This window comes from Monodon monoceros, unplaced genomic scaffold (assembly GCF_005190385.1).
Source record: "Monodon monoceros isolate NGI ecotype Baffin Bay Population unplaced genomic scaffold, NGI_Narwhal_1 Super_Scaffold_18, whole genome shotgun sequence".
In the NCBI taxonomy this organism is placed as follows: domain Eukaryota; kingdom Metazoa; phylum Chordata; class Mammalia; order Artiodactyla; family Monodontidae; genus Monodon; species Monodon monoceros.
The window spans coordinates 66333223-66345382 of record NW_021703774.1 but is presented as its reverse complement, the minus strand read 5'-3'; the positions used below and the strand labels follow the sequence as shown (position 1 = coordinate 66345382).

Here is a 12160-nt window from a genome sequence, read left to right as displayed (position 1 = left end):
TAGTGGCAGGAACACCAGTCAGCTGGATGTCAGGACAGATAAAGGACATTCCCCAATTAGGCTTCTGGCTCAGGTTCTTCCTCAAAAATCTTCTCCCGCCCCTCTTCCAAACCAAAACTCTTATCCAGGTACTTCTCATTTCAAGTAGTAATTCTAAATTATATTATTTTGAAGTGGCTTATCTCTTCTCTCAGCTTTTATATCATTTACTGTTTATCTGCACTGAAATAACATTATTATAGAGCCTTTTGCATGCATGTTGCCTCCCCAATACGGTTTATTACTCATGGGCAGAGACCATGTTTTATGTAAGTCAGTGGGTCTTGAATCCCTTTTTGAAATTTTATTTGGCTAGTTCTTCCCAAAACTATTACAAGCCAACACCTATATCTCAAGACTCACTCTCTCCTTCCTTCATTCTCATCAAGCATCAAACTACCTTCACCTTCCTCATCTTTCCAATCCAAACTTTAATCATTTGTGCAACTATTTATGACACATGGATTAGGTGCCAAGTATTACGGCAGGTGCTAGAAATATAGTGAGGAACAAGACAGATCTAGTCTCTGCCTTCACCCATCAGTCTCCTCCAATCTCAGAGTCTCATCCCTCCACAGCTGCTCTTACGCTCATCCCTCCAAGGACCTTGTTTGGTTGGTTGATCCATTTCTCACTGATTAGTCCTCTTCCTCACCATTGTCTGCCCGTTTCTAAAAATCCTTCCACTGACCTTTCCTACTCTGGCTTTTCCTGTCCTTCCCCCCTGTAGTAGAATTACTGAAAAGAGCAATCTGCATTCAACATTTTCACTCCCTCACCTCCTATTCATTTCTCATTCCATTCTAATCTAGCTTTGGCCTTCAACTCACTACTGAAGCTTCTCTGGCTAAAGTCATCAGTAACCTAACTGCCAATACCAATAAGATACTTTTTTAGGTCTTTCTCTCTCGTCTTGACATTGTTCATTACTCCTTCCCTGAAACACTTTTTTCCCTTGATTTCCAACCACCCTTTAATGTTGTCCATGGGCTTGTCTTTTGTCTACCCCTTAAATGCTGATGTTCCTCAAAGGTCTGGTCTTAAGTTCTCCTCTGATTCTACATAAGGAAATTTTAAAACCTAGAGTTCAAGTATATGTGAATGCCCAGAAACTGTGCTTATGTGTATTTTTCCTGGGAGAAGGGATCATGGTTCTCCTTATATTCTCAAAGAGGCCAGAGACTCAAAAGGGAGGAAGAATTCTGCTCTATGCTTTCTTTTGGTAATCAAATTCCATTAACACTTTACCCCTATATGTGGATATGTCTCTTAAATCTGTGTCTCCAGCCCACACTTGTTCTGAGTGAGCTCTAGATTTATATCCACACGCCAAATGGATGTTGTAATGGAATGCCCAAAAGTAAAATCATTCTCCTTTTTAAGCTAAGATCATTCTAGACCTACCCTTTCCCCCAAATCTTTGTTAATGGCACCATCCTAAATTCAGGTGGCCAAACCAGAAATCAGGTCCTTTCTCGATGTATCTAGTTTCTTTTCTGTCGATTTGACTTCCTTGGTATATTTCTTGACTATATCTTCTTTCTCCACCCTTAGGCATTTTTTGCCTACATTATTTATCATAACCTTCTGATTTCTTTGCTCATACTGTCACCAGAATTATGTCGAAAATGAAAAATTTAATGTAAATTCCCTGCTTAAATCTCTTCAGTGATTTTGTACTTTCTACTAAATAAAGTCCAGACTACTTAGTATGGCTGCCCATCACTTCTCAAAGATCCTATGCATTATACAGAAAACAAAAAAACTATGCTTCCTTGAACATACCATGTCACATCTTGTTATCCTAATTCTACACATATTGTTCCCTCTACCTGAAATACTTCCCATTTGTCTTTAATATTTCCTCTGTGAGAAAGAACAGCATAGTGAAATGGTTTCCACCATATTTAAGGCATCTGAACTGAGTTCAGATACTATGCTACTTACTAGATGAGCAATACTGGGTAAGTTACTTAATATTCTTAATCCCTATATATATCTGCTTCTCCCGAATCCTCCTTGAAGGCAGAAACTATGTCTAGTCAAGTGTGTACCTAGCACACAACAAATGCTCAGTAAATGCTGGATGAATAAACGAACGAATTAAGTATTCTCCATAATCCATTAATATCTTGCATAAATAGACTATCCAGGAAATGTTTTTTAAATGAACCAATAAAAAAATAAGACAAACAGGAGACTGCTGTACTACCAATTACTACTCTTCAGCAAATATAGCAGCTGATAATCAGATTATTTTCCCTCTAAACTAAGTCTAAATCAACAGCTCTCAAATGTCACTAAGACATCATTATCTTCCCAAGTCATCAAATTAGTAAAAAATTTTAAATATTCAGTATCTTGTTGTATGGACCATTCCATGTTCCTCTGTATCCAACGCTCTTCTTTATGGGGAAATCTTTACCTACCCTCCTCCCCTTTCTTCCATAAGTATGTATTAAGAACCTACTATATTCTAGATATGATGCTTGAGACTAGGGATTGGCAAACTTTTTTTAAAAATTTATTTATTTTATTTAATTTTTGGCTGCGTTGGGTCTTCGCTGCTGCGCGTGGGCTTTCTCCAGTTGCGGCGAGTGGGGGCTACTCTTCGTTGCGGTGCATGGGCTTCTTATTGTGGTGGCCTCTCTTGTTGGGGAGCATGGGCTCTAGGCACACAGGCTTCAGTAGTTGTGGTGCACAGGCTTAGCTGCTCTGTGGCATGTGGGATCTTCCTGGACTAGGGCTCGAACCCATGTCCCCTGCAATGGCAGGTGGATTCTTAACCACTGTGCCACCAGGGAAGCCCCAAACTTTTTCTTAAATGGTAAGGCAGTAAATATTTTAAGCTGGCAGGCCATCCAGTCTCTGTCACAGTTTCCAAACTCTGCCACTGTAGCATGTCACGGATATATGTGAGCAAATGGCTATGGCTGTGTTCTAATAAAGCTTTATTTACAAACACAGTGTAGACTGCCAGGCCCTGTGCTAGACAGTGGTGATACAAATACAAAAACAATTCCCCTATTATCTGCGCATAGGACAGGACCTTGACATTAAAAAAAAATTTTTTTTTAATTTTTAAGGCTATTTTCTTAAAGCAGTTTTAGGTTTACAACAAAACTGAGAGGGCAGTATAGAGGTTTTTCATACACTCCCTACCCCCACACATGTATAGCCCCTCCCATTATCAAAATCACTCATCAAAACGGTAGTTTTTTTTTTTTAAACCAAGGATGAACCTACACTGACATATGATAATCACTCAAAGTCTATAGTTCACCTGAGGGTTCACTCTTGTACATTCTACAGGTTTGGACAAATGTATAATGACGTATATCCATCATTATAATATCATAGAGTACTTTCGCTGCCCTAAAAATCCTCTGTCCTCTGCCTATTCATCTCTCTTGCCCCACCCCACCCCTGGCTACCACTGACCTTTTTCTTATTTCCACAGTTTTGCCTTTTCCAGAATGTCATACTGTTGGAATCATACAGTATGTAGTCTTTTCAGATTGGCTGACTGGCCTTTTTTTTCGCTTAGTAATATGCATTTAAGGTTCCTCCATGTCTATTCATGACTTGATAGCTCTTTTCTTTTTAGTGCTGAATAATATTCCATTGTCTGGATATACCACCATTTATTTATCCATTCACATACTGAAGAACACCTTGGTTGCTTCCGAGTTTTGGCAGTTATGAATAAAGCTGCTATAAACATCCACGTACAGGTTTCTGTGTGGACATAACTTTTCAACTCCTTCAGGTAAATACCAAGGAGCCTGACTGCTGGATTGTATGGTACCAGTGTGTCTAGTTCTGGAGAAACCGTCAAACTGTCTTCTAAAGCGGCTGTATCACTTTGCACTCCCACTAGCAATGTGTAAGAGTTCCTGTTGCTCCACAGTACTCACCAGCAATTCGTGCTGTCAGTGTCCTGGATTTTAGCCACTCTAATAGATGTGTAGTGGTATCTCACTGTTGTTTTAATATGCATTTTCCTGATGACATATAATGTGGATCATCTTTTCATACACTTGTCATCTGTATCTTCTTCAGTGAGGTGTCTGTTAAGGTCTTTGGCTCACTTTTTAATTGGGTTGTTTGCTTGTTGTTGAGTTTTAAGAGTTCTTTGTATATTTTGCATAACAGTCCCTCATCAGATGTGCCTTTTGCAAGCATTTTCTCCCAGTCTGTGGCTTATCTTCTAATTCTCTTGAAAGACAGTGTCTTTCACAGAGCAGAAGTTTTTAATTTTAATGAAGTCTAACCTATCAATTACTTCTTTCATGGATGTCTTTGATGTTGTATCTAAAAAGGCATCACCAAGGGACTTTCCTGGTGGCCCAGGGGTTAAGAATCCGCCTGCCAATGCAGGGGACACGGGTTCAATCCCTGGTCTGGGGAGATCCCACATGCCATGGAGCAACTAAGCCCGTGTGCCCCAACTACTGAGCCTGTGCTCTAGAGCCCACGAGCCACAACTACTGAGCCTGCATGCCACGACTACTGAAGCCCACACGCCTAGAGCCTGTGCTCCACAACAAGAGAAGTCACTGCAATGAGAAGCCCACGCACCACAACGAAGACCCAACACAGCCAAAAATAAATAAATAAAATAAACTTTAAAAATAATAATAATAAAAAAATAAAAAGGCATCACCATACCCAAGGTCTTCTAGGTTTTCTCCGATGTTATCTTCTGGAGTTTTATAGTTTTGGGCTTTACTTTCAGGTCTATGATCCATTTTAAGTTAACTTTTGTGAACTGTGTAAGGTCTATGTCTAGATTCAGTTTTTACATGTGGATGTCCTGTTCTTTCAGCACCATATATTGAAGAGACTATCTTTTCTTCATTTGTTGCCTTTGCTTCCTTGTCAAAGATAACTTGACTGTATTTATGGGGGTCTATTTCTGGGCTCTCTATTCTGTTCTTTTGATCTATTTGTCTATTTCACCAATACAATGCTGTCTGAATTACTGTAGCTTTAGAGTATTGATAGGTCTTGAAGTTGGGTAGTATCAGGCTTCCAGCTTTGTTCTTCTCTCTCAATACTGTGTTGGATATCCTGGATCTTCTGTCTCCCCACACAAACTTTAAGAAGCAGTTTGTCGATATCCATAAAATAACTTGCCGGAATTTTGATTGGGATTGCACTGACTCAATAGATCAAGTTGGGAAGAACTGACATCTCCACATTATTGAGTCTTCCTATACCCTGGACATTTTAAATCAAATAAAGAATGGTTTCAGCACTGTCTGAACACCCTTACTGCATTCCTCTCCACAGGCCTCCAGGTGCCCACGAATTTGTTACCTTAAGCCTCTCTCTTCCCTCCTCACCTCCTCTTCCCCCAACTTGCCTTTAATCTAGTGTTCTCTCAATGTTGCTGATAAAGATAGGGGAGCAAAGTGACTATTTATTGACTGTGTTTTATAAACCAGGGCCTATACCAAATCCTTTAGCAATAAATTTACATGTCAACCAATCACACTGCCAAATCTATCACAGGATTCATTCACCTGATACATTCTCCTTTTCTTCACTCCTGTAAATTCTTAAACTAACCTAAAAAGGATTTAGTGGCAGAAACTCAAATCTATATACCACCCTCCATTTGCCTACCTTTTTTCTTTCTCCCTGCCCATCCCCCCTTTTTGGTCATATTCAAAAAAGCATGACTCTCTTAGATGCTCCTTCACAATCCTAAACTAAAATTCAGTATTTATGATGTGAAAGCCTTGAGGAAGGGTAAGCTATTTCTCTGTACTCCCCTAAAGGAATTCCTTCAAGCTAGTGAAAGCTAATGGTGTTATGATATAAAATATTCAGCAAAAGTATTTTCAAATTTGTACTGGCAGGTGAGCCTAAAGTTCTTTCAAAGAAAGAAACAGAAAAGAGGAATTCCAAAACATTCAACTGGCTGAACTGAAGAGGTGCCAGAGAAATTGAGGATGATCAGAGAAGAGCTAGGGTGTGGAAGGGCCATCTGCTCACAGGCGATCAGTGTGCCTCAAAATATACACATGCTTTTGTCGTGTAAACAGCCTATTACGTGCTGAGAATTTGGCATGTACAAAGGGATAAAGGATATTGAGGCTGATAATAAATAGAAGATCTGAGTATTTCTCCTTGTGATGAAATGCTAAAACTAATCTCCAGCCCCACTCTCACCCTGAGAAAGTATTAGCTCTGGATAAAAGCGTTATCAATTGCAGTTCTCAATACAGCCAATGCCTCCACTCTCCTCCAAACATCAAGGTCCTAGTGGTTGAATTATCTAGAGACACAGACTTTTCCATGAATCCAGAGCTCTAAGCAGGAAATGCAAATTTAAAAATTCAGTAAATGCTTGATTTGGAGGAGGTAGCACCTGAAAGTTCTGACAACTACTACCCCTTTTTAGATCAACAGCTTATCTTAAAAAAAAAAACTACTGCTAAACATTTGCTATTGACCAATAGAGGAAAGGAATTTAGAAGGCAAGGGAAACAGGGGAAGAAGAAGAGAGCAACAAAGTTGCCCAGTTCTCTTGTGGCAGGATTCTTCAACAAGTTAAGATCATCTCTCAGGTATTTCTAAAAATTTAGTCCCATCCCTGTGATTATTAATAAAATTAATTACAGAATACAGTTATAAAAATATCCTCTTATTTAAAAAGGAAGATGGGACTTCCCTGGTGGCACAGTGGTTAGGAACCCGCCTGCCAATGCAGGGGACACGGGTTCGAGCCCTGGTCTGGGAAGATCCCACATGCTGCAGAGCAACTAAGCCCGTGCGCCACGACTACTGAACCTGCGCTCTAGAGCCCGCAAGCCACAACTACTGAAGCCCGCATGCCTAGAGCCTGTCCTCCCCAAGAGAAGCCACTGCAATGAGAAGCACACGCACCAAAACAAAGAGTAGCCCCTGCTCTCTGCAACTAGAGAAAGCCTGCGTGCAGCAACAAAGACCCAACACAGCCAGAAATAAATAAATAAAATAAATTTATAAATAAATAAAAAGGAAGATAATGCTTTTCATCCACCACCAGGAAAGCATAAAGTCATTCATTCTTCTAGTGATGCTTTCCTTCCTCCCTTTCAAACTGATGATCTGTTGGCAACCAAAGAAATATACTTAAAAATAGGCCAATTGCACCATCAAAAAATCTACAAACAATAAATGCTGGAGAGGGCATGGAGAAAAGGGAACCCTCTTGCACTGTTGGTGGGAATGTAAATTGATACAGCCACTATGGAGAACAGTATGGAGGTTCCTTAAATAACTAAAAATAGAAGTACCATATGACCCAGCCATCCCACTACTGGGCATATACCCTGAGAAAACCATAATTCAAAAAGAGTCATGTACCACAGTGTTCACTGCAGCTCTATTGACAATAGCCAGGTCATGGAAGCAACCTGTGTCCATCGACAGATTAATGGATAAAGAAGATGTGGCACATATATACACTGGAATATTACTCAGCCATAAAAAGAAACGAAATTGAGTTATTTGTAGTGAGGTGGATGGACCTAGAGTCTGTCATACAGAGTGAAGTAAGTCAGGAAGAGAAAAACAAATACCGTATGCTTACACATACATATGGAATCTAAAAAAAAAAAAAAGTGGTTCTGATGAACCTAGGGGCAGGACGGGAATAAAGATGTAGACGTAGAGAATGGACTTGAGGACACCGGGAGGAGAGGGAAGGGTAAGCTGGGACGAAGTGAGAGAGTGGCACTGACATATACACACTACCAAATGTAAAATAGATAGCTAGTGGGAAGCAGCCACATAGCACAGGGAGATCAGCTCGGTGCTTTGTAACCACCTAGAGGGGTGGGATGGGGCAGGGGAGGGAGATGCAAGAGGGAGGGGATATGGGGATATATGTATGCATATAGCTGATTCACTTTGTTATACAGCAGAAACTAACACAACACTGTAAAGCAATTATACTCCAATAAAGATGTTAAAAAAAAATAGCCCAATTGGATAGGGATGGGATATAATTGTGACAAAGGGCCAGAAGGAAACTAACTGCTACACATGGCGACTGAATCCATGAACTCTGTTTTCCTCAGGATATATCTCAATAGACAGTGTTACAAGAAATGTTCATAGTAACAAAGATATCACTAAAGATAAAGAAGAGTGGTTCAGGATACTGGGAGCCAAAAACCTGAAGTTCACAGTGAGTACTCCCAAGTCAAATTATTTCTGTATCTGAAACCAGCATTCAAAATTTCTAGTACGTGTTAATTTACATATGAAAAATGGTGGAAAATATTTACTAAGAGAGCACTTGCTAGTAAACCTGGGTTTATGCCTAGCTGCTATGTGGAGAACTTGGTCAATTCATCAAACTTCTTTAGAACTTGCTAATATCTATAACATGTTAAGCCATCCCTCAGAGACTGCTACATTAGGGAACAGAATATGTCAGAGGAAGTTTAAACTCTTTGGAAGATGGCAAAAAATTAAAGATGGTGGTTAATGAACTCCTAGGCAATTCATAGCTTTCCATAAGGTAGTAGTACCCAAGCTGGTAGTACACAATACATCACAGTCTCAAACTCTCAAAGACACAAAAGAGCCACAGACTCACCTTACAAACTGATCTCGTCCACCCACTGCAAACTGGTGGGTATTGGCAGGATTCACATAGATTGTATACAGCCCCACCTTCTTCTCCTTTTCTTTTGTCACCACCAGTTTCCTTCAAGAGTAGAAAAGTATAAAAGTTATATTCTCCAAAAGATCCAGATAGTCATGGCAAGTGAGAATAAAGACAGTAACGCACACACAGCTAATAAGAAACCAAACAGATTCTCACTTGGAAAGAAAGAAGTGGTTTTGTTTGTTCGTACATTGGAACAAGAAAAAAAAACAAAACCCACCACCATATATATTTACTAAATGCTACTTTGGAGATGGAAAAAACATGTAGTAATTTTCTGGTCCTCAAGAAGTATAAATTAAAGGTGTATGTAAGTATTATTCCTCATTAGCCTTAGCTTGAGTCTAACATGATGACAACCAATCATTAAAGAGACAATACTACTCACATCTTCCTATCCTTTACTTGTAAGTACATCTTCCCAATCATCTGGGAGCAGGGAGTGAGGGAAGGATGAATCACAGAAACAGTGGATAGAAAAGACCTTAAGGGGGACTTCCCTGGTAGTCCAGTGGGTAAGACTGTGCTCCCAATGCAGGGGACCTGGGTTCGATCCCTGGTCAGGGAACTAGATCGCACAGGCATGCCACAACTAAGGAGTCAGCATGCCACAACTAAGGAGTCAGCATGCCACAACTAAAAAGTCCAAACGCTGCAACAAAGATCCCACGTGCTGCAACTAAGACCCCGCGCAGCCAAAATAAATAAAAATTAAACATTAAAAAAAAAAAAAGGAAAAGACCTTAAAGTCAGAATCTATCTCCCAGATTCCAGAGAAGTGTCATTTAAAACGCAGCTTTAAAAGCGCACGATGAAAAACAACAAGCAACGGTTAATACAAAGGAAAACAATATTAGTCTTCCCTTATTTGAAGCATATTAGGAGCAGATGTTCTTGTCAAGACAGCTGTTTTTAATGCTGAAAAATTATTTCTAAATTATTCTTCTGGCTGTACCACAAAAAAGGGTGATTCTTAGGAGGGCATGGGACCCCGAGGAAACCTTTAAAATTTCAGAGTTTTAGCCAGAAGATTTGGGCCAAAGAGCCATAATTTTGTCCCACCTTAAGGGTGGCCCTATTAATACTCCTCCCAGATTGAAGCGTTCAACCTGTCAAATATGACATCATAAAGATTAGTAAATTTATAGAAAAAGGAAGACAGGAAAGGAAGGGACTGGGCTTTAGCTTGCTTGCTTTTTTTTTTTTTTTTTTTTTACTGCTGAATAATATTCCATTATCTGGATATACCACAGTATATCCATTCACCTACCGAAGTACATCTTGGTTGCTTCCAAGTTTTGGCGATTATGAATAACAGCTTTCATTTTTAATTCTAAGCTTTTGCTCATTTCTGGTGCTTACAGAAAATGAAAAGAACTATAACTATGACAATAAGTTTCTTTGTAAATGATGTTAGCATCCTCTCTGAATGGTCAAAGTCACTCCATCCTAGACTGCTCTAGGCAAAGGAGAAATTTAATTTTAAAATCTCTGCAGCCTTCCATTAAAAGAATAGTGTACAAAGGTCATTAAAAATAAATGTCATTAGGGAAAACACAAATACACACATACCCAAAACACAAGGCAGAAAACAAGTCAAAAAAAAAGTTTCAGGAACAAAACTAGCAATGGAGAAGAGGCAGCTCTAATTTGGGCTTTAGATATAGAAGAGGAATAGGAGCAGCTGCTGCTCTTTTTCAGAGAAACATCTCATTTCCTCAGCAATTTGGATTTTTAGGAGAGGGTCAGACATGTTTGTCTGACCATAACAGTTACCATGCAGAAGCAAAATGAAGAAAGTGAGGGGATAGATTATGAAGTACTGGCTCCACTGTCATCTAATCCTGACAAAGAACTCAATTTTCTAGGCCTCCATTTATTCACCTAAAACAAACAATTCTCTCTCCTAATGCATAAATGCACAGAGCACCTTGAGCCCTGTGGGGAAAATGCAGAGGTGCTATAAAAATGATTGATAATGGCAGCAGGAAAAAAAAGTTTTGACACCAGAGTAAGGCAGCACACAAAGCCATATGAAACAAATTTACCAAATTCTGCCTTAAAATTTGCAGTCTTTAGCGGGCTGGTATGTTCCAGGAAAAAGGGAAAAACAATTACAGCTCAAACCAACGGATTCCTCTGAAGAATATCTCAAACTGGCTTCCGCTGGCTAAATGAATATCCCACCCACAGCTCCAAATCCAACTCCTCCTATGATGTTAGCCAATATCACCAGATTCCAGAATCTCAGCTATTATGTACATACAAAAGAAAAATTTCCCTATGCCAACTTCACACAAAAAAGTGTCTCTGATATAAGCAGATGTTCAGGCACCAGCTTAACACATACGGATACACATTCTAGCCATGACCTTCACATTCAGTCCTTATTCTAGCCTTCCACTAATTCAACCCCTAAAGCAAAAACTTTCTTAAGGCCAGAATCTGGACCTCCTCCCACTCTAAGTTTCTCCTATGTTCCCCCTTTTAGTTTCTATCCCACCTATTACTGCTTACACCTAGATCCACTGATCAACTCTCAGCCAGATTTTCTGCTTACACCTTTTCATTACACATTCAATAATCTGCCAGTCATGTACTCTGCCCATTACTTGAACCAGATTCCCAATTTCTTGTGGCCTAACAGTAGTTTTCCTCTGAACCTGATCCAAAGGATCTCATTCAGCTTCACAACAATGTACCAGAGCAGACCAAACAAACTCATATCATTTTTTCCATCTTTGCCCTTCCACTCCCCTCTGGAAAACTTGCTGATGTTCCATTATCATCACAGAATCATGGAACTTGAGAACTGAAAATAACAAACATCATTCAGTTTAAGAGATTAAATGATTTTCTCAAAGCTATATAACTGCAGGCTAGTACTAGAAGGCAGATCCCTTGTCACCCAGGCCTGTTCGCTTTCCAGGAGAAATCCATTCATTATCTCTCAATCTTCATCCTCTTAAGTTTTATATAAATAACCAGTATATCCTTTCCACAAGCCAAAAACATTTCCATCCTTTAACCACTATTTTAAATTCTTCACTTTCTAGGCAACTTTTTGTATACTTATCTCTCTAAAAATAAAAGTCTAATAATAATCAGCCTTAAGATATTCCCTATGTTAACTTATATTTTACTTGTATGCTATGGAAATTAGGGACACCCCTTACTCAATATTGGTATTGACATGTAAGATTTAAGATAATTTTTAAGGGGGGAGAGTTCTGAAAAGTTGAAATCTTGAGTTCTTCCTCACTTTGTGATCCTAGAATAAACTTCCAGAATGGCATATTAAAAAAAAAAAAAAAAAGATAGTTTTTAAGACTAACAATACAATAAATAATGTAGATAATCTATCAACTAGGTAGTCGTTAAACAAACTGTGGTACACCAATGCTATGACACAGATGTCATGGTTAAAACTGAGGTAGGCCATAGGGACTT

At 39.3% G+C, this 12160-nt stretch overlaps 1 protein-coding gene across 7 annotated transcripts in view; it reads right to left on the bottom strand.

Annotated features, from left to right (window-relative positions):
* DCAF8 (DDB1 and CUL4 associated factor 8) overlaps positions 1 to 12160 on the bottom strand; it is a 42518-nt gene that overhangs the window by 7998 nt on the left and 22360 nt on the right. For all 7 annotated transcript variants that reach the window (XM_029227377.1, XM_029227372.1, XM_029227374.1 and 4 more), the window contains one exon: positions 8639 to 8749. In XM_029227377.1, coding sequence (XP_029083210.1) covers positions 8639 to 8749 — 111 coding nt within the window. The remainder of the gene's footprint in view (positions 1 to 8638; positions 8750 to 12160) is intronic.